The sequence below is a fragment of the Sander lucioperca genome, chromosome 11, assembly GCF_008315115.2.
Source record: "Sander lucioperca isolate FBNREF2018 chromosome 11, SLUC_FBN_1.2, whole genome shotgun sequence".
Classification (NCBI taxonomy): Eukaryota; Metazoa; Chordata; class Actinopteri; order Perciformes; family Percidae; genus Sander; species Sander lucioperca.
In genome coordinates, this window is record NC_050183.1 from 31,701,523 (window position 1) to 31,724,163 (window position 22,641).

At 40.5% G+C, this 22,641-nt stretch overlaps 1 protein-coding gene across 2 annotated transcripts in view; it reads right to left on the reverse strand.

Moving 5' to 3' along the window:
* Window positions 1–12,052: 12,052 nt before the first annotated feature.
* The window catches only part of nlgn1 (neuroligin 1), a 412,586-nt gene continuing 401,997 nt past the window's right edge, over window positions 12,053–22,641 (reverse strand). For both annotated transcript variants that reach the window (XM_036007130.1, XM_031311671.2), the window contains 6 exons: window positions 21,184–21,450; window positions 20,724–21,085; window positions 18,784–18,944; window positions 15,942–16,098; window positions 15,486–15,563; window positions 12,053–14,181 (listed from right to left, as the gene is read on the reverse strand). In XM_036007130.1, the coding sequence (XP_035863023.1) occupies window positions 13,585–14,181; window positions 15,486–15,563; window positions 15,942–16,098; window positions 18,784–18,944; window positions 20,724–21,085; window positions 21,184–21,450 (1,622 nt within the window). In that variant the 3' untranslated portion in view covers window positions 12,053–13,584. The remainder of the gene's footprint in view (window positions 14,182–15,485; window positions 15,564–15,941; window positions 16,099–18,783; window positions 18,945–20,723; window positions 21,086–21,183; window positions 21,451–22,641) is intronic.

Genomic DNA, 22,641 nt, shown 5'->3' on the forward strand with positions numbered 1-22,641 from the left:
GCATAAAGCAAACATGGAGCTCGGCTCTTCCGCATTGTTGGCCCATAACGCTGGTTGGCTCACGATGGGCATGCGCACTAGCAACAATTTGTTTGCGTTGTCGTAGCAACCGGTAGCAACATGGGCGTTCATGAGCTTCTCTGTCGTGTCTCTTACAAGTGATGAACTCATGAACTCGCCGTTTTCATTGTCTAAAATATTCACTAACGTTAAACACTGTGTCTTTATTGTTCCCTATCGTTTACATGCTTAGCTAAATAAACGATAGATGTATTTAGCTAGACAACCAAGGAGATTTAATAATTATGTTGTGCTACTAGCTAGCTACCTACTAACTAGCGCTAGCTAGCTGTTAGCCTGCAGTTTTGTGAACAAAGCTCATCCATGGCTTCAGCTCACGTTACAAGCTTTACAGCATACAGCCCTCGGATGTATCATAAGAGAGAACCAAGGCGATGTAATCACTATGTCTGTAGTAACGTCATGTAGGCATATAGCTAGCTATGTATAGATCTTAATACAGCCATGCTAGCTACCCCTGATGTTAGCAACTAGCTAGCTAGCCGATAGCCCGCCAGTTTGGGAAACGCTAATGACGTTACATCCACGTAGCTAACAGGCTTTACAGCAGCTACATACATACATCCCTGGGATGTATCATGACTTCATAAGATAATACAATGGACGTATTAATAGAACACATGGTGAATTACAACCATTAGCTATATCCATTATTACAGCTAGCTACATGAGGTCGGGAGAACAGTCATGTGAGCGGGCGGGCGCAGTCCCGCGGCTCTGCTCGCGTCCACTATGCGCGTTCATCATGCCAAATTTAATAATTCTGGATTCGCTTCTAGTGAATGTTAAAAATGTTAAAAACGTAACGTTTTAAACAAGGACCCTTTCGGTGTTCGGGCTGGTAAGTTGATATACCCAGAAACAAATTATCCGCTGAAATATAGACGTTTCTTTCGCCATGCAAAGTCTATGTGAAAAGTCTTTCTGGGCCATGGGGTGCAGTACCACCGTTATCCGCTAAGCCCATGGTGGCTTTTAGACTCGGGGCTCTTCCTGGGGGCTTGCTCGAGCACCCACGGAGAATACCGAGCACCCACTGAGCACCCACGTGTGCCAGACTGCCAGTAGGCTACATACATTTTAAAAATAAACATTGCAGTTGGTGCTAAGTGGAGCGTCATAGTGTGATTGGTTATGTCGCTGTCAGTCCCCTGCTCCATATCCTATCCACCAATCACAGCGTCTCTCGGATGAAAACGCCTCTTTAGTGACCCCGCTCCATCCCTCCACTATACAGTGCGTGTATGAGCGTTCGATAGCATAGTGGCGGTACGCCACGTAAAATTTCCAGCGCCACGGTATCAGAAATAGGGCAGACGCACAACAGGGTTTCCGCTATGTACCACCGCTCCTTCAGCTGTTTATGAAAAGTCATAAACTCGTATCGCTGTCTGCTCTACTGAACTCAAGCGAACTGTCATCCGCTCTCTCTCCCCCTAGGGTGAGCAGAGCAACTGGAACAGTGACAGGACGTCATCACTCGCGAAGTTATGGCAACCAAATAAACAACAGGGCGAATACTACTTCCAGGTTAGTGGGGGTGTATACCGCTCAAAACCAACATGAAAAATGTAGCTAGTAATGTTCACTCAGTGTTTTGTTTTGTTGTTAAATTGTGTGTAAAATGAGCGGTGACGTTAAATCACCCTACGGTACCGTCTATTTTCGGATGGTTTCAAGGTAACGGTTGGTAGCTTACATTAGCAGATAAGCCCATACTCCGTCCAACACCCCCCCCCCCCCCCTCCCCCTCCCCGCCACCGCTGGAAAAAATTGTAGAGGAAACTGGAAATGCAAACATTTTTGGACTACTTTTTTTTTTAAACGGCGTGCGCCCGTGAGCACCCACGGAGGAAAACATAAATCTGCGCCTATGTTAGCCGACAAGGGCAGAGCACAGCTAGCTAGCTGAAGGTGGGAGGAAAAAAGTTAGCCTGGAGCTAGAAACAAATAGCTACCGTCTGTAACGTTAATCAGATACTGGTGTGCTGCAAACCAGCAATGTGTTTTACTAAACTACTGTATGCTCTTATTGTAATCTACTAGCAATACCATAGTACCTGTATTTGAAATAAATACCCGGTACATTTCCAGGGTTCAAACTGACACAATGGTGGTGTTTGATTAATTCTGACCCAAATTGCTTTGTCACCCTTCTGGCTGTTGTTGTATATGGTGATATTTTTGCAAATGTTTCTTAAAAAAATGAATGATCTCTGTCCACTGGAACTCTATGGCTTTTCATTTAAAATAGTTTATTTAAAACAATTATACCTATCAAACAGATGGAATTAAAAATAAAGGCCTGCCTCTAACAAAAGTCTGCTTCAAATAAAAGCCTGGTACCTTCTGCAGTTCGTGGAAAATAAAGGCCCCGGTTTTTATTTGAGGAATTACGGTATATAACGTAAACACACTCGTTTTGTCTCATCTACCACTGTAATACATTATATTCTGGTCTCTGCCAAAACTACTTCCATCATGTATGGCCGGTACAAAGCACAGCTGCAAGGCTCTGGATTTAATCCAGATATATGAACAGATTTATTTAATTGTAGCTGCTCTCCATTGGATTACTTTGAGAAGCAATTTTAAGCTTGAATTGTTAACTTATAAAGCCATTTATGGTCTTTCACATTCTACATTAGTGACATCTTAACCCCATATGCACCTGTTTATAATCTGAGAATTTAAAGAGCATATTTGTATTCTTAAGGTTGTTTTTTCAGGGGAGATCCCACTTTTGCAGTCAAGATGTTGAAATCGTTGACTCATATAAATACCTGGGAACCTACTCTAATCTTAAATTTGATAAAAATACAGAGTGAATTAATAATAATATTTTATACTTTATTAATCCCGCAAGTAAAATTTGTGAGGGGGCTGCAGCTGTCTATGGAAAGGAACCCCAAGCAATTGGTTTGGTGCCATGCTCAAGAGCACCTTGGCACCTCTCTAGCTACCAGTCCACCACTCTTTGGTACGTATGGGGATTTGAACCAGCTACCCTCCAGTTCCCAAACCAACTTCCTACAGACTGAGCTACTGCCACCCCACAATTGTCAAACAAGGACAACAAAGAATTAACTTGATGCGGAAGCTGAACTCTTTTAATGTCTCTGAGGAAATTGTATGTAGCTTCAATAATAATTGAATTATTGAGCTCAATAATTTGCATTTTTGATCTAAAAAATTCAGGGTGACGAGTTGAAGAGATGGAGATTACATTTGCATACGGGTTTAGATGTCGTTTTCTACCTTGCATAAACAGTAGAGGTACAGTGCATCATGGCTGCGCTTGTATTAGATCAAGTTCGAAGGAGACTTTTTACAATTGAAAGAGCGTATCGCAAATTTGCATACCCCTAACCCTATTACCTTGTACATAGCTGGTGTTGGGAGATCGAAAGCTGTCTAGATTGTGGCGAAAATAATCCCTGACAGATGACAACAGTTGGTGGCTGTCTTCTACCTCTAACTCCCTTCTAGCGCAGGTTATTGCATGGTGCACACGTTGCATGACACTGGTGGCAGGTCTGGCGCTTTCTGACATTCCGGCGCTCACTACGTCTTCCATGTTAGCTTTTACAAAGTGCTAATAAAATGTAGTCATTTGCCCGCCACTTTTTCAACTAGCTACACCAATTGGTTTCCTTCATGACTGAGATTTATATATGCAAAAATATGTACATATGTGCGTCATTTTTTATCTCAATAATTTTTTGATCTTTTGATCGCAATAAATGAATTATTGAGCTCGATCATTCAAATTTTTTATCTCATGTCAAATTATTGAACTCAATCATTTGAATTATTAAGATCAAAATAAATTATTGAGCTCAATAATTCGAATTCTTTAGATAAAAAATGTTAAGATTTTATGTTAAAACGGCTTACGATAAACCTGAGCATCTGTAACTGATTTTAAACCACTTGGGGGGGGGGGAGTTTTCATTCCCCTACAGGCTCTTCTGTATTTTTTTATGTATTTCATGTATTTTAATGTGTACATGCTTTATTGGAATGAGCTTGGGTGATTTATTTTATTCATACTTTTACATGGATCAATGTTTTAAATTGTATTTGTGTTTGCGAATTGTGAAGAGACATCCTATATAGATGATGATTATTATTATTATTATTGACAAACTAATGGCGGCCCTGAAAGATCAATGCATATAAGCCTTTTGTTGATTACTATCCTACCAATATGAGTAATGGTCCACAACATGGTAACATGGTAATGATGGTCTAAAGCATGCAGTCAAAATGTTAAAACTAAAAACAACACAAAACAACTTGCATTGTTCATTTCCATTAAGTGAATTAAACTGTTTTGTAAATTATTTCTGTCGTGTTTTGTTTGACTTGCAGTCTCTCTGTGTTTGGTTGCGTGTTCTCATTTTGTAGCGTCATCAAATGATGACGCTTTTGTCTTTGTCTATTTGCATGTGTTGTCTTAAGTAGCAGTGGGTTGAGCTCTCAGGTCCACTATACAAACTTAAGACAATTGAAAGCTCAGATGAAGGCAGAACATGCCAAGAGCTCTACTGTACTGTATGTGGGTTAGGAAATAATGTAAAGCTAACAGCAACCTTTCTCAAATTGCAGAATATTCACATTACAAGATTCAAAGAAGCCATGGGCTTTAATGCCCAACCTGTTAAATGGATAGAGTCAATAATAATACCATACGCCACAATGCAGTCCACCTAGAAAAAAAGGAAAGAGGAGAAAGCATAGACAGAGAATTCATGGAGGAAGATTTGAAAAAGATGAAACGGTTTACTGTAATATCTTTCTCATTAGCAGGATTTTTTTTTTAAGCTCAAGTGTCGCCAGGTGTCAGCTTATTGTCTTAAAATGCATGCCACAATGACAAAGCTTGTTCTGCTTTCAGTTGTAGAAAACAAATTTAATCTATCTTAATAAATTGCCGGAGTAATTACTTGTGAGGGAGAGTTGTTGTATGCTTCACCAATTAAATTAGTCAACTTAGCAAGAACAGCCACGGAAAATAATGAATGGAGACTCAAGAGAAAGAGAAAAAAAAACATATAAGCATATTAAAATCATTTATTGTGCTCCAGAAGAGTAATTACTATTTAACCAGAAAGAAAGACAAGTGACAAATAATCTACATTACAAATGCCAGACCATCTCACATAGTGCCCCCTGTTTCACATGGCATTCAAAGAACAAATCCACCTTCAGTTTTTAGACTGCTAGCAAAAACCTCTCAGGATGAATCTGAGGTTTGGTTGTTGTCGCTTCTGCTGTGATTTGAGGTTAGAAAATGGCACGTTGCGTTACATTCATTCGCAGTGCCTGTTCCTCCCCTCCATGTCTGTCCTGTAAACTACAGTACAGGCTGACTGTCGACCACAGTCAGGGCAGATTTACACTGGAATTAAAGTAAAGCGTCCCCCTAGAACAGGGTTTCTTAAGTGTCTTCAGTCCCAAACGGTGTGGATTCATACTCAGCCTGGTAGAATTGCTCATTAAAACATACTGGTGTTGGGACTCAACAGAAATGAAGATATGCTACCTGGATTGGTTTCGGAGTTCCTCTCTCTGAATGAACTCTGGGGCATTCCAACATACATTTGCCATTTGGATGTGGACACTGTTGTTGTTCAAAAAGAGTGCTCTTACAAGCACACTACCAATAAATCCAAATTAAAAAGTCAGGGCAAGCTGGATGTCATACCACACATAGATTCTTAACGCAGAAACAGCAATTAGGCACATTGCAGAAATAAACACTGATGGATAAGATGTTTACAAGCCTCAGTTATTGACAATGAAGTATAGTTCAACAGAAGAATGAACAATATCAGTGTAGGAACTTCCATGTAAATACACTCATAAGGGCTGACCACAAAGCATTGAGGAAATATTTTCATGGTCTAACAAACATGAATCTAGTCACGAATTAGGGACTAAATTTGAAAAATGTGTAAAAATAAAATAAATTGATGAACGTTCATGTTTTTATAGTCTAGTGAATTTAAATAAAAGGTGTACCCTTCTCCTCAGAAAAGTCATAATGTTCCTTGTTAAAATTGCCACCGCATATACAAAAGTTGCAATTAAATTTTAGCTACTTTTTATATTTTATTTGCTCGTTTAACTACCCAGTCATGTTTTACTGTTATTAGTTCTGAGTTTAAATGCCTAATGTTTCCTCTACCATAGGATAGGTGGGTGTGTGGCCCTGCCTTTAAATTAAAGTTTACAAAAGAGCGTTTTAGTTTCCCATGATGGTGTAAATGCTAATCCAAGTGTTCCATTTTGACAAGAATAAATTCCTGGGGAAACACTGAAGACTTTGTAAACACTTGCATATGGCAAAACCATTTGCAACCTTTCCCAGTTAATTATTTAATGTTTATTTCTAGTATTTTCCATTTGCATTTTTCTTTTCTAAAAATGTATTTATTTAGTCCTTTTCGAACAGCTTTACCTCCGTGTTCTATTCTGTCAGAATTTGGTGCAATCTAGGATTACACATGTGTTAAAATTAGTATTAATTGTGACTTCCTTGAATAAGAATAATAAAATCTATTGAAATTAAAGAATAACAATATTGGTTGCCTGCTCTTACTATTCAAAATGGGTTGAATTATCTGATAAGGAAGATTTCTTTCTGTTTTAGTTTACTCATTATAAACTGTTGTTAGCCCAATTTTGTTAAGTCCTAGCCCTTACTTGACATTAAAGGTACCCTGTGGAGTTTTTGACCACCAGTGGTGCTGTTGAGCAATGTTTTGATGAGAGTGTCTCAATATTGTTGGTAAATTGTGCTCTACCAGAACGTGGATACAAACACACATGCACATCAAGAGCATGGGGGTAATGGGGGTAATTGCAGGGGCCAGCAATTGGCAGTTGAGGAAGATAATGTGCATTAAGAAATAGCACTGTAAATGTAACAATTACTGTAAAGTGGAGAAGAAAAAAAATGGAAAAACGAAGTTTCCAAACATTGACAAAAAAAGCTTTGCAAAAGCTTTTATCCCATGTTTGTTAGGCCGTAGCAAAGTAACTAGGTATTAGGTAGGAAACATTGAATAAAACAAATATTGGAAACCTCATAGGGCACCTTTAGTATCCATCTGATATCCACATGTAAGTATATGTCAACAACAGCAGACAGTTACAGCTGACCTAGCTAATATCCTTGACGTTCCATTTCCGGGATTGCTCCGGTGCCGCCGGATGCATGTATTTTCGCTGATTTCCGTTTCCTTCCGCTTTCTTTTGGTTAGTGGTTTTTGTTGGAATTTTAAACTACGGTGGATTCATGAGAACTATGGTTAACTGCTCCTCAGATCTCGGCATGGTAAATTGAGACAGCTAGCTAGACTATCTATCTAATCTGAGTTTTCTCTCCCACGACTATTTTGCAGCGGCTCCGTCCGGCTCCCCCATCCCGTGCTGTGTGGTGTAGCCAGACCCTCCTCCGCTCCGCAGCGTGTGGATGGTCTGGCAAAGCCAGACTACAGCTGACCAGACACTAAGCTAGCTAGCAGGAAAACATGTAGGATATAACTTAACACAAACTAGTGAGTGACAATGAAGAAATAAATTGTCCACAGGCCAAATTTGAGGTCATTAACCTGGTCTGGTTAAATGCTGTTGTGCTGGCAGAGTCATTAGATAAATTAAATAAGCGTCTTATGAATAAGCAATGTGGCTACCAGAGAGCTAATGGTGAACTGAAAACGTCAACGTTTCTATGTCAGATGCTTTGTTTGTCCATGCTCATATTTGGGGCTGTTAGGTGCCAATGTGCATACCCACTGTTTTGCAGTATTTATGTGAGTTTGTTAAGTTGGGGACTGTGCTCTGCTAGTCTGTTATGCAATTTAATAAACTAGCATGCTATCTATAATTTTTTTGCAGTCAGCTAGCCTACTAGTATTGGCCAGCAAGTGCTTCAGTCTTATTAAAGGTTGTGGGTCCCCTATCTGTGGTGTGTGAGTGATTCCCCCTATTCCTTCTTTTCTGGTACTGTGTATTTGAAATCTTTCTCACATCTTCTCAATCACCAGGGAGGCAGCAGCTAGCTAGTGCTTCAATCAGTCATGCTAAGGTCTACTGTAGCTGACTCTCAATTTGTGCAGCTAACTCAAGATTGAATCAATCTCTAGTTTTTTGTGATATGTTGCGCTGTCATTAGCTCTCTCAATCTGCACAGCCAGCCCTTCTCATTAGGGGTGTGAAGGTCATCAAATGCTTTTACTTTCAAAAGTTGCAGTTTCCTCACTAATGATACTGTTTTAATTTGCTTTGGTAACCATGCTTCTCCTGTGTCAGATGCTGGGCATGATAAATCTATTTAATGCATGTCCTCACTTACATAACCCCTGATTCATGAGTCATTGCAGCACCTCCTCTCCAACAACTTTTTAGTCAGTCTGTCTAGTTTTACATCCTCAAGCAATCCAGCAGGCCTGCTTGTTCTGTATGAGAAAACGAGGACTGATGTATTTGTATATGCACATGCTAAATCTTGTTAGCAGTTGCCACCATACATTGAGTTCACAACAGCTTCTAGCAATTTCCAATTTTTATCTCAAATAGGCTATGCCAGGTGCTGACCAGCACTTCTCTCACTTTTCTCAAGCTACAGTTGGCTTGCACTTGTGACCTATTATCAGTCAGACAATTGAAAGCATGGCAAATTATTAATTAGCATTCATTCTCAGCTGTCCGCTATTTAGCATGGCCCTGCAATTGCGTGACTATTTACCTATCAGGACAATTGCATGTTTAATTCAATGGGTGGCCCTTCATTTGCCCCATGTCATTTCTCTGGAGAGCAGTGCTTGAATTGGGAAGGTGCTCACTAATGCACTATCCCAATCCCTGTGATATATATTTTCATGAATAGAGGTACTTACTGTTAACCATTTTACTGATTTAATAATGTAGAGTTAATTGTATTTTTCACCATAATGAGGTATTCTTTCTGCATATCTACATTGTGAAGGCTGTGTTGTTGTTTTTTAATTCAAAAGCTATTGCAATTTTGCAATCCTATAGTTTCAAAATGAAATGGTTTATGTGGGTGCCTTGTAGTCTGTATGGCAAAAATGCAGGTACAGTATGTTGTGACCCAGAATGCTTTTAGTCAAATCGATTTGAACATGAATCCAAGTGAAATGCCACCACAAAATGTAATGTTAAAGGACAATTCCGGTGCAAAATGAACCTAGGAGTTAATGACATATGTGTACCGATTTGACCGTTCTCTGGGATATGTTTTCATGCTGATCCAATGTGGCTCTAGCTTGAAACAAGCTAGCGCAAACTGGTGATTAGCTTGTAACACTAGCTAAAGGGTATCTAGCTATTTTATACCACTAACAAGGCTTAAAATAGCATCACACTTCAACGGTAGCATAATGAGGGTCCCTACATGTAAACCGAAGCATTGAGAACTTTGTAAGTGTACAGACAGTTTATTAAAAAGATTATAAAGAAGTAGCGTTCATGTTTACATGTGGGCGCCATCTTGGAAAACAGTCATGACCAGTCAAACCACAAATGCTGTGTTTGAGCTATGTTACTGGTAACTGGTTGCACGGCGTTCGTCGTTCGACTGGTGTGGTGCTAATTTGAGCCTTGTTAGTTGTATAAAATAGAGATTTACCTTCTGCCCCGAAAGCTAGCGTTACAAGCTAATCAACGGTTTTCGCTAGCTTGTTTCAAGCTAGAGACACATTTGATTAGCATGAAAACATATCCCAGAGAACGGAGACTCTGTACACATATGTTATTAACCCCTAGGTTCATTTTGCGCCGGAATTGTCCTTTAAGTCTCAAGCTCAGATCAGACTACACAATGTTTTTGTCTTTTGAGATGGCTGCTGTGTCACATGAGGTGATCATAGAGTTATTGTTGTGACTTTGCTGAGAGATATGGTAGGCTATACATTGAACCCCAACAAATCATACTTTGCTGTCTTTCACGACTTGCTTTTCATAGGCCAGCAGTACATAGGCCAACGACAGATGTTTCTATATTTGAACACAGATTCATGAATGAAATTGAATCTGGACCCATTGATGGTTTCTTAATGGTCCGTTTTTTTTCTTTCCCAATTGGTAGAAAGATGGTGAGTGTTTGGGTGTACAGCATATATGTGTGCAAAAGGTGACGTCTCACCAACAGGTGTAATTCATTTGGTATACTGCTCCTGACCCGAAGGCGAAAGTCAAATGGTTACAGGTTCACTGAAATTAAAATAAAATATCATTCGTCTTGCCTTACCATGTTCATGGCATGTTCCTATGGATTAACCTCATTGAAAACATCAGAGAAGTTGTCAAACTAGGTGAGCGATAGCAAGAAATAACATGCTAGTCTTTTTGATGCAACACCGAGAAGTGTCCCAGATGTCTGAGTCTGTCATATTGTGTACTCTGATCCTATCACAGCTGACAGTTAGACAATGTTGTATATTATACTTCTTGATAATTATATTATCTTGCATGGAAGGGATTTTTGCTGTTGCAAAATATTCTCAACACTCAATGTCACTAGGCAATCAAGCCAAACTTAGCATTTCATTTTCTTCCAAGGTTCACCTAACATCTTTTCAGCCATTGGCTTGGGTTACGAAAACAAGGTCATGTTGCTTTTATATGGGTCTAATAAATCTTGAGTCTAAGTGCAGGCAATCAGTTTTAGACAATATTCACTATCTTGAGTAGATACCAAAACACTTGGAAAGCCTAAGCCTAATCACTTAGCACATGGTTGTGTGTGAGGTGTACATGTGTTTGCATGTGTATGGGCAATCAGTACGGATTGTCCCCAGATTCTGAAATTCACACTTTGTTATGTTGTTGGCTTGTTTTTACAAAGAAGGGTATTAAAAAAGTCCCTGGCCCATGAGGATGATGTGTGATAATAGCCTTGGCATCTTCCTTTTGTTTGAATCCCAGATCAAGCCGTGGTGGTTCATTTCATCCAGAGAAACAATCTGGAGCAAATAGATGTAATTAGTTTATTCAATTTAAATCTTATCCCAAAAAGCAACACTCCCTATGATAGACTAAATGTATCCCCCAACCAACTTGTGTGCTGCAGTGTTATATGGGGTAGGTCTGCACTAATTTTTTTGAATGACTGCACAGTGCCTGTGAGTGAGCCAAACGGGGCAGGATGTATTTTCACAACAGAGGCCTCCACACATCTACATTTCAGTGGAAGGAAAACAGGGAGACAAGCGTTTCAGCTTACCAAGTAGCATCTCTGCGCCAGCATTCAGACTTATGTATCTGAGCACAATAGGCTTGCCATCTAAGGTATTCTTCTCTCTCTGTTTTTTAAAGATCACCACTTTACCCCCACAATGACTCTTAAGTGACTGGATCCGACTGCGGTCTTGCTGTATGACACATTCCTACTACAGTGGCAAACATCGTTAGACGACGAGGCTTCACTGACCTAAAGATGTTAGCGATGGCAGAGAGTCTTGCAGGAGACTGTAAAATGAAGGCGGGGTGGATGCGTTAGGAAACCGTTTTGCTAACAGCCCAACCTGTCAGCTCAGTATAAAAGATAAGACAGTAGAGAATCTTAAGTAGAAAAAGAGTGGGGACAAAAGAAGAAAAGTAGTAGCTCTTTAAAGTGAGGTAAAGAGGGTTGACTGTGGCTCCCAGCTGCTATGGGAGGCCTTTCTTCTTTCTTCCCATAACGCAATGTGCCTCCACAAATCAATCAACCTTGGCTAATGGTAAAAACTAGATGAAGAGTGCACCACGGGAATAAGCCTAGCCTGACCCTAACTCTTCCTCTCATCCACCTGCTGTGCATTTCCAAAGAGTTCCACCCAATGTGATCTGTCTGTGCTTGGCCTTTGACTTACAGAAGTCATGTACAGGCATTCAGGTTTCAAACAGCTCTACAGAACCTGGCTGGATTAAGGAAAATAAAAGCTACATAGCCAAGAGATTCACTCTTTTACCACATTTTCCACTACTTTCATCCTCTTTTTTATATACCAATGGGCATCCACTGTGTCACTTAATCAACACCTTTCAGTTAAAGAAAAAAAAAAGTGGGCAATGGAATAAACGTTGCAGGTAATTACTTCTATACGGAAAAGTGGTCCAATAGGTAGAATAGCAAAGAACATTGATCTCAACTGAAGGTACAATGAGTTTGATTGATACAGTGTAATGTGATTTCACCACTATCAAAAAGTAGTACCAACACACAGAGTACAAAACTAGTCCTTATATGCCCAGCTCCACTCAAGCTATATTATGTTATGCAAGAAAGTTTTACCATATCCCCAGCCACAACATCCACAACCTGGAACTGTATTTTCCATGGTCCTGCAAGGGTTTGTGTTTTCCTGTAATCCAATCAGCAAATCCGTCTGAAATTGCTCCAATGCAAGGGAAAGGGTGAAAATTATTCTTAATAATGACATAATCAGCAGAGCAGCCATCAAGCAGATAAATTGTCATGCGCATCGTGCTAAAATATCCAATTATCCTTTGTCCCCCAGCTCTCTGTGTTGAAGTTGGAACTGCCAGAAAGCCAGTAGGTGGATCCTCGATTCCCACTGGTACAGTCCTGCTGGCAGGTTTGCAGTATAGACCCCCCACCCACCCACCCCCCAAGAGAAGAGGGCTTAAACAGCCTGGTGCTTAGTGTACAGATCTAGATATGTAAATAGGTTCTATACAATAAAATTGTTCCTGATCCTCAAAAATAAATGGATGAAAAGTATCTGTGACATTTATTTCCTCAAAATGGTTCCATTGTGCATACAGGGTTTCTTTTTTTCCTTGAAGTTTCCAGTCCTTCTTTTGTTCTATTCAACAATTATTTTTGCTTTATCTTACATAGCCTCCATTTATGAAGTTAACACATGCCTAAATTGGTTTGCACCGCATCAACTCTGTGCCCCACAACAGAGTAATCTGCTGTGCGATGCCAAAGGAGAACAATATTTTCTTTCTTTTACAAAGTGCTCCCCTCTTCTCACCTCCGAGACGTGTCTGATGCTCTGTTCTGCTTCCAGATAATACTGTCAAGCCGTCATTTGTCAAAATTTCCCGAAGGCCATTGTCATTAGAAAGAAAAAGTAGTTTACTGTACCATGTTTTTCTGCAATATCAGAACAAAAATAATAATTAAAAACATCCTCCTCTTTGTTTTAGCTTGTGAGGTTGTTTTTCTTAAACTCCTTATTTGTACTTTTTTCTTTTTTTTTTTTTACAAAAACATTATTATTATTATTTTCCTCTGGTCCAAACCCCCAGAAATCCCTTGACTATATTCCCTCAGGTATTAACAGGGTGTTGTACAATCCCAGTGTAATTCCATGGGTGTCTGGCAACTCCAGGCTGGCGTTTCAGCTCCTGACAGCTCTGTGGTTGTCAGCATGTTGGCCTTAAGTCTCTGCTGCAGCAGTGGCGTTAGCTTTTTGCCTCAGCCATCAGAGTCCAGCCTGCGTGGGTGCATCCACAGGGCTATACCCGGGTGGTGGAGTGTGAGTGTGGGTGCGGATGGGGCAGGGTGTTATTCTGCCCGCTGCTGGGGAAGGTGTTGAAAGAGTGGAGTGAGGTGAGCCCCCCCATGGTGCTGGGGATCATGGTTATGGTGTTTGGCGTCATAAGTGGGATGTCGTCCGGTGAGCGCCTCATTGCCAGAGTGTAGTCGGGCGGGCAGGCAGTCCTCAGCACCACGTCGTGCGGGTGCAGGGAGTCGCCCACTCCCCTGCAGTCCAGGTCTGAGTGCTGCTTCATCTGCAGGGACATGATCTCCTCCTCTTGAGTGTGAGCCAGGTCGTTGGCGGCGCTCCGCTGGGGGCTGCAGCGCCTGTGGACGTCATGCCGGCGTTTGTCCTTCTTGTAGTAAAGGGCGGCGAAGGCTAGAATGTTGAGGAAGAGCAGGGAAGCTCCTACAGCGATGGTCACCGACAGCTCGGTGGAGTAGTCACGCTGGTCCACCAGGTGTGGCTGGTTGTGGCTGTCCTGGGTCTCAGTGGGGAACGGACTCGGGTTAGGGCGCTTGGTTGCCAGAACCTTAGTCTTCGGGGTGCGATTGGTAGCCTCCGGTTGAGGGATCTGAAGACAGGAAGAACAACAGTCAGTATGTAATTGATTTTAAGAGTTTAAACTTTGTGTTCAAAGATATAGTGTTTGAGAAAGTTCAATCTTCTTCATGCTAACACACTATTTTATCAGATTTATTTGAGAAATAGAGTCTCTGCACACTTTCAGTCCATTCCGGCCCAGTGCAGGTATTTAGTTAAAAAGCCAAGCTTTGGTCTTAACACCTTCATTATTGGAAATGTTGGGTTTTTGACCTGCATTTGATGTTTTTGGCCCTCTTGCACATTATAATTTTGTCCTTAATGTTTGTGCATGTATGGAGCTGTAGCCATAAGGTGCCTAGCTTAGCTTAGCATAAAGATAGAAATCAGAAAAAAAGCAGCAAGGCTAGCTCTGTCCAAACATAGAAAATAACTTCTTATAAAACCTCGACATCACTTTTTGTTTTGTTTTCTGTTTGTGTATTGACCTGATTAACATTGGGCAGAGTGGGGCTGTTTTACCTAAGCTCAAAGTCAAAGCTAATCAACTCATTGCTCTAGGTCCATCCATAATGCACACATATGAGAGTTGTATCCATCTAACTCTCAGCAAAGAAGTGTATTTCACAAAATGTTGAGTCATGCATTTGAACAATTGATAATTGGTGTTGTTCCTCTGATGAGGACAATACAACATATCCAATATATAGATAATGGCATACAAATCATGTTTAATCAAATCAAATTTCAAAAGATCCATCCATTAGCTATACCCGCTTATCCTTGAGGGTTGCTGGGAGCTGGTGCCAATCCCGGTTGACAATGGACGGGAGGTGGGCTACATCCTGGACAGGTTGCGAACCCACGCAGGCACAAAGAGAACGTGCAAACTCCACACAGAAAGGCCCCAGCCAACACAACATTTAGCAATAGATTGGGTGGCCCAAAACTCTTAAAACTAGATTTGTATTAATTGATAACACCTGATATGCTGTTTTTGGGATTAGAACGTATGGAATCCCTATGACAACTGATAGTAAAGCTGATGTATATGTTGACAGATGTGAATTTCCTCCTCACCATACTAAAACTATAGCTGTGTGTGGCTTAAAAGAAACATTTGATCTTCTAGCACTTAAATTTCTATCATGTCAATCATATCACGCCAAACCACGTATGTAGGAGCTCACAAGAGGCACCTGAGGGCAGGATTGGATAGGACAATCTATATTGCACTTTAAAATTCCTTTTTTAAGTTGCTTGGGTCTCAGGTAGTTAATTTTTCAGAAGCCGAATGAGATATATATGGTTATATATATATGGTTTAGTACCAACCTTGGTGGTGGTGGGGATGAGCTGTGTGACCTCGTTGAGGCTGTGTAGATGAGGAACCAGCTCCAACCACAAGTTGACCTGAGGAGAGGAGAGAAAATATGAAGTGGGAGAGAGAATGAATGGAAAGCAAATATAAGAAGTGTCTTGAGAGGAGCATACCAAAATCAATATGACATTACATTGGAATGTAGTCATTCTGACAACTTGCATGCTAATATTTCAACTTAATCTTAATGGTTAAGCTTTGCTTTGAATTGAAGTAAAATTAGGCATTGAAATAATTTGCCCCAAACCCAAATATCAGATCAACAAAAGTGTCATCCTTATTTAGAGTTTGCCTGGACAAAAATGCAAAGAATACAATAGGATAGCTGTCCAAATCTATCAACTATATCTGTTTAGCTATGTATAACTATAACTACAACATAAAGTGCATTTCGTAATATCTAACTGTACCTTGTTGGCACGGTAGTGCTCTTTTACCCGGGGCTTCAGGCCAATGTGTAGGTAAAGCTGGTCTTTCTGGTTGTAGCGTGTCCAAGCCACTTCTTCAAAGCGATTGGGCTTGGTGTGGATGAACTTGGTGTCCTGGGGGACAGGCTGGTTTGGATCCCTGACAATAAGATAGAAGGAGGAAATAGTTTCTAATGAAATAATTCACAGAGAGATGAGATCTGCTAATGGTCTTATGGCAGAACCATACACATGCACATTGCCTCCCATTAAAGACAACCCAGTCTCACAGCAGTTCGTGAAATGGTCACGTTAATCTATTGATTCGTGTACACAGACACGTTTATGTCGTTTTTTTGTGGTGGTGAGGACGTTATTTAAACTAATGTATTTCAATGGGAAGCATCTTTCGTGATCACAGCACGACTACAGTAGCGAGTAGTATGAAATGCGGAAAATCCGCGCAAGAAGGTTGGTTGGGGTGGTGGATGGGTCAAACAACACAGGACTTTCACCCTGGACACCGGGGATCATGTCCCACGTGTGCCGTTTCATTTCCCCGTGGTTCTTTTACTAAACCCAACTGTCCCATTGTTGTTGGCGTGTCCCCCAGAGACCGCACCGTCCCCCACGTGTGACGTTTCCTTTCCCCGTTGTTCTTTTCCTAAACACAACCATCCCGTTGTTGTCGCACGTCCCCTAGAGACCGCGGATCGTGTCACGGCGTGTGACGTGTCCTTTCCCCGTTCTTCTTTTCCTAAACCCAACCTCCATATAGATGCTTCCCTTTATGTGCTGACCGCCACGAAAAAAATGACATAAACGTGTCCTTGTGCACGAATCAATAGATATAATATAATAACGTGACCATTTCACGAACTGCCATGAGACCATGTTGTTAAAGATGCAGTACTCTCCTCGCCCAATCAGAAATAGTTATGTCACCTTTTATTTGTTTACTTTAGGGCACAGGAAAAAAACTAAATTTAAACTAAAGATGGAGTGGTCTGTTTATTAAAAATATGTGTAGCATCTCCCTCAGGCTAATCCATGTAATTATGAAAATACTGGAATCCAGTGCTGAGATGCAGCCTCCAGGTTTTGTCAAATATTAATCAACAGTTTCTAAGATATCACACCTGATAAAATCAAAAAAAGGTCAAAAGGGGGTATTATTGCTGAGAGATGATTGGTTTTCTAAAGATTCTAATTGAATGAAAATGTCTTGAGATAGCTAATAACCTCAGAAGTTTCCCTTATTTGAAGTTTTATTCAGATACTAAAAAGAAATTTGCATGTTGCATTTTTTAAATTATGGATGTCTTGTTGAGAGTGAACCTATTTATATACATAAAAAGACTTCCAGCCAAGGAATATGTTTGGGTATAGAATCAAGATGCAGTTCAACCATGCTGATAATTTCCATAAAGCATATGCTTCAGTGGTTGCTGTAAGACATAGCTACTATTTTAGTGTTATGTACCAAACATTAGAATTGAGCCACAATAACACAAGAATGGAGTTCACTGTTAATGCAGGTCTGTAACCCTGTATGAACCCCCTTATATTAAGTATAGTTTACTGAGCACAGTCTGCATGAGATCCTGTGCTAAAAAGACTCCCTTACACTTAATCTGGGCAGAACAGAGCCAGCAATGTGAGCTATGGAGGCCCATTCAGACACACTGAGAGCCCCATTGTCTGAGAGCGGCATATGGAGCCAGCCAGAGCTCATCAGGAATACGCTTAACCATTCAAATTGGCGGCATAAATCTCCCAGGTACCCGGCATTCTACGTCAATTTGGGGTTATATATGTAGATCATTAGTGCCTTTCTCTTCCCCTCAGGGCTACTGGGCAGTGCACTGAAAAAGCCAATGTCCCCCCATTACGCTCCCGAAAAACAATTACCGCCATGACTATATGCTCTAAGGCAGCGTGTGACAGAAGGGGGGGAGAAAAGGATTTTAATTTTGTCCCATCGAGAATGTCACTCTTCAGGCTACAACCATTAATTAAGAATGTATTTGAAGATATGTAGAGAGTAGAGGGTGCATAGAATACCAATTACACTATGCAGTCCATAAAACATGATAGCACAATTCACTACTCCTGGTCATCAAATATACTGTAGGTTAATATTGAGGAAACACAATTACAATGAAATTATCAATTAGTTCATGGTATTGTAATGATTATTGCATGTTGTCAAGTGCTGTAAGACAAATTGCAGAACAAATGTCAACAACATTATTTGAATAATCCTGTGGCTGACCTTTATGTTGTGTTATGCTATGTTATGTATATGAACATACAGTAGCTTGTAAATCAAATAGATTATTTGGAGAATACCTTGTTTCAGTAAAAGGACGTTCACTGTGCATTACAGCCTGACAGAGCTCATGCAGCAGGTAGTAATCAGACTTCTCTATCTGACCTTATTTTAAAACCATGAATTTCTTATTTTGACTGTATTAGTGAGAGAAGACACTGTGTCAGTCCTTTATTTTTTAATTACATTTTATTTGGTGTGTGCCTCTGTGTGGGAGCAGGCTGAGGAGGACATGCAGGGAGGCCGGAGCGTTCCCTCACAGCAAGAAAGTGTCTGAATTTAACAATTAGTTAAACATTCAGCAGTGCAAACCGACTTATATAGATTTCAATGATCTATAATAATTTCTCCTTTCATGGTAAATGGACTGCACTTATACGGCGCTTTTCTAGTCTTAAAACACTTTACACACTACCGGCACTATTCACCCCATTCACACGCATGCACTGTCCCAGGCCATGGGGATAACACATAGAAAGTAAGTTGTATTGGCCCTTGGTAGTATCATCATACCCTGTTTTGGCAAAGTTTGTCCAGTAGGTCATGACCACCGCACTGAGCATCACGTCATTCTTGGAGAAGTTGCAGGGAAAGAGCTCTGTTGGTCCAATCATCGGAAGGCCGAACACATAAGGGATCTCATCTCCATGTGCTGCATCTGCCCACGGTGGTACCTAATGAGCAGCAGATAAATCAGATCAGTATTATTACATGTGAAAGATAGAGGATACTGAAAGGCATTATTTTTTATGCTGACACACAGTGAATATTGTGACCATACACGGAGACACAGACAGATCCAAGAAGCTGGAGAAATCTTTTTTGAGAGAGAAAAGGGTAAATGAGAAAAGATTTTAATATAATTTTGCTTACCATATCTGGCTCATTATTCATTGTAATAGAGAGAGACAATATGGGAATAAAGGGGCAGACAGAAGAAGGTGGCTTTGAGCTGAATTTTAAACTTACATGTTGAAATACATGTTACGCACTGTAATACCAACTTTCTTGTCCCTGAGGGGAAATTTGTCTTGGGCACAGTGCTACAGTCCACTTCACATTAACAAAAAAGTAACAAAAACAACATGACATTACAAATAAAACACGTAGCCCGTTGAAATATGCCAAAAGAAAGTGTGAAGATTTAATCACCACTTCTTACTTTTTAAATTAGTCAGCATAGCTGTTAGTTAGTAGTTAGTTAGTTAGGAAACAGAAACTAGTAAAAATGTTCACTTCTTAGGCTGTAAACTAGTCAGTTACAATAACGTATTTGGAATGAAATCAGGCCTTGTTTTGTGCCGTGAAGTGCTGTCTCTTTGTACTGTAAGGCAATCTGCCTTCATGTTACAAAGCAATTTAGCTATGTGATCTAAAACAATCAGAAGCAGATTTCTACCTAAATCTGACACAACAGAAGCCTATTCTGGCTGCCTGCTTTACAGTAATTACGGAAAAGTAAATTGTGTACAATGGATCTGTTAGAACATTTAAAGCCTCAAGGTGTGTTTAAGCCGAATTTCAGAGGTGATGAGTTGTCATACAAAGTCAATAGGAAGATGTGAATGGATGCAAAAACATGCTAGTTTGCTCCACATGGTGCAAACTGAGACAAAGACATGCCAGCATGAGTTGACAATAGTTGAACTTCATACAGAGTCAACTGGTGTGGAGATAAAAAAAAAACAGGATGAACTTCAGTTCCTGGTAAATTCTGAGATCAGTGCAGAGTCTAAGTAGATGCACTCAACACACACATTATCTGTGCATGTTCTTAGTTAGACAGGGATACCATTTGTAGTTGTACCATGCCTGTTTGTGGCTGGTAAAACAAGTTCAAATTTGTATCAATAATGTGAAGGGAAATGTTTTATTTCTTTTCAATTTAAATGCTTGTTCATCAATTTCCTTTTCAGCTCATGCAATTGCAAATGGTGTTTATATTTTGGTTGACAGGAAAGCTCCAGTAGCAATTGGAGGAGGAGCAGTTACCTAAACATTAGTTGTTAGTTCTACGTACAGCTTCGTCCATTCTCATCCACACTTTTTGTCTAAATTTTTCTGTCGCTATTATACATTGATGTGGCTAGGTAGAGAGTTAGCTATGTAGGAAGATGACCATTCTTAATCCCGCCTACTAAACTCTGGGGGAAACGTTCCAGTCAATGAGCTCCAAACTAAATTTAGATCGCCCAAATCAGAAATGTTGATGGTAATTCAGAGATCTGGAACCAGACTACTTGAAAGCACCTTTAGAGTTGATACAGTATGAGTAACTGATATTAAAATGCAGTAATTTACACACAAATCTTACTCTTTATAATATTTATGTTTGATCTTAGATTATGGCTTTTTATGTTCTTATCTCTGTGAACAGGAACATAGAACAAACCAGAAGTATTTTGTAACTCCATAAAGTAGATGTACCATTACCCAGACAGCCAGAGACCCACCTGTTCAGTCTGACAGTGGTGGTAGAAGGCATAGAAGTATGTCGGTGACCCAAAGCTGGAGTGCAGGTCGGCTGTGGCGACAGCCGGTGCCACCCACTGGTGATCGGTGAAAAGAGCCAGCAGTGTTTTCCGGCGGGTCTCTGGGTTGTGCCTGTCAGCCCAGTCTGTGTACATGAACTTGATGGTCTCTCGGAGGATGTCTTTACCCTCCGGGTAGCCATACAGGTCATCCACAAAGCTAGACACGGCGTAGTCAAAGTCGTTAGCCTGAACGCCATTTTCGTTGTCCACGATAAGCTCCACGAATTTAAGGCCCTCGCCCTGGTTAACTCCCAGCATTATATCGTAGTTGAGGAACTCACCTTGAAAGAGATGGTGCAGGTTGTTAAAAAGCACAAATATAGGGTAAGAACATTGCTGGAAATTGCCTGCTCTTAAGTTAAGTAAAGTGATTTGATACCTTGCTCCATGAGTATTTGAGGGTCATCAGGTATAACATCTCCATCAATAACAGGTCCAAAGGCGATGTGGTAGCGGGCTGGCTGGATGTCTTGATCTACCAGCTCCTTGTAATGTTTTCTCTGAAGACACCCCACAAGCTCTACAGTGTCCTCCAAGTTACAGCCCACCTTACGGGCCAGCATCCGGGCATACTTGGCTGGCTGAAAACTGACAGCCCAGCTGGACAGAGCTGTGCCACTCTGGGCGATGGCCCTCTGAAACAGTCCTGGAGACAAAAAAACAGCAGAGTAGGAAACAAAGCAACAAATTATCATTCTGGAACTCTTTCTTATAACCAGACCCAAAGGGAATCTGGAGATTTATTTTTCAGTTTTCAGTGGTGATGCAGGCTACATTTACATTGCTACAGCTTGAGGTGTGTCTACCTACCATACCCTCAAAACAACAGTAGTTTGTTTAACCTGGTGGAAACAACACTATTTGAACTCAAGTGGCATTATCTCATTATTTCATTATCACAGTGTGGGTGAGGTATAGTTAAATGCAAGAAAAGCAGCTCCCACATGAGTACAAAATGTTCCACTCAAAGCACACAATCATACATTATAGGGGATATATCATGAAAACACAATTTTTTTGTACACATTTAGGTATCTGAAGCCTACCCTATGAAGGTAAATATGGTGCAAAAAGGGAGAGCTTGTAGAATACAATGTGAGAACTTGCAGAACAAAAAATCTGAACTTGTATGTTAAAATTTGCACTTGTAAAAATAAAATTTGCACTTGTAAAAAATATTCACACACATGTGATCTGAATTTGAAGTCATACAAAGAAAAAAAACATGAGAGCTTGTAAAAATAATCTGAACTTGAAAGTTGAAATTTGCACTTGTAGAAAATGTTCACACACCTGTATTCTGAATGTGAAGTTACAGAAAAAATATTCACAAATGTGTAGATTGATATTTACATGAACACAATGACAGCTGCAAACTTATAATGCAACATTTACTCGTATACTTTTTTTTTTTTAACTCTGGTTCATTTTCCATCACAACCACAACTCAGTGATTACAACCTGCAACTTCACATATGTGCTCTCTCGCATCACAAGGTGGCGAATCTGCGCACCTCGACTTTCACAACACTCTTGACGATACATTTGGTGCAAAACTAATTTGTACCTGTGGACTTAGGCTGTGGAGCTCTGAGCTAACAGAACGGGAAAAGCAGGGTTTCTATCGCCGGATGAGGGACAACTCTGTCCGGCTTATTTATGTAGCATGGAAACTTGGTGGAATAGCATGCTAGCGTTAGCTAGCTAACTAGCAGCCAGCCCGCTTCTAAATAAATACCTTTTAATTATCTAAACACTTTTTAACAGTCAAACTAAAACACTGGCGGTGAGCTCCACGGCCTGCAGCCGCAGCCGCAGACGGACTGTCATCAGTGGG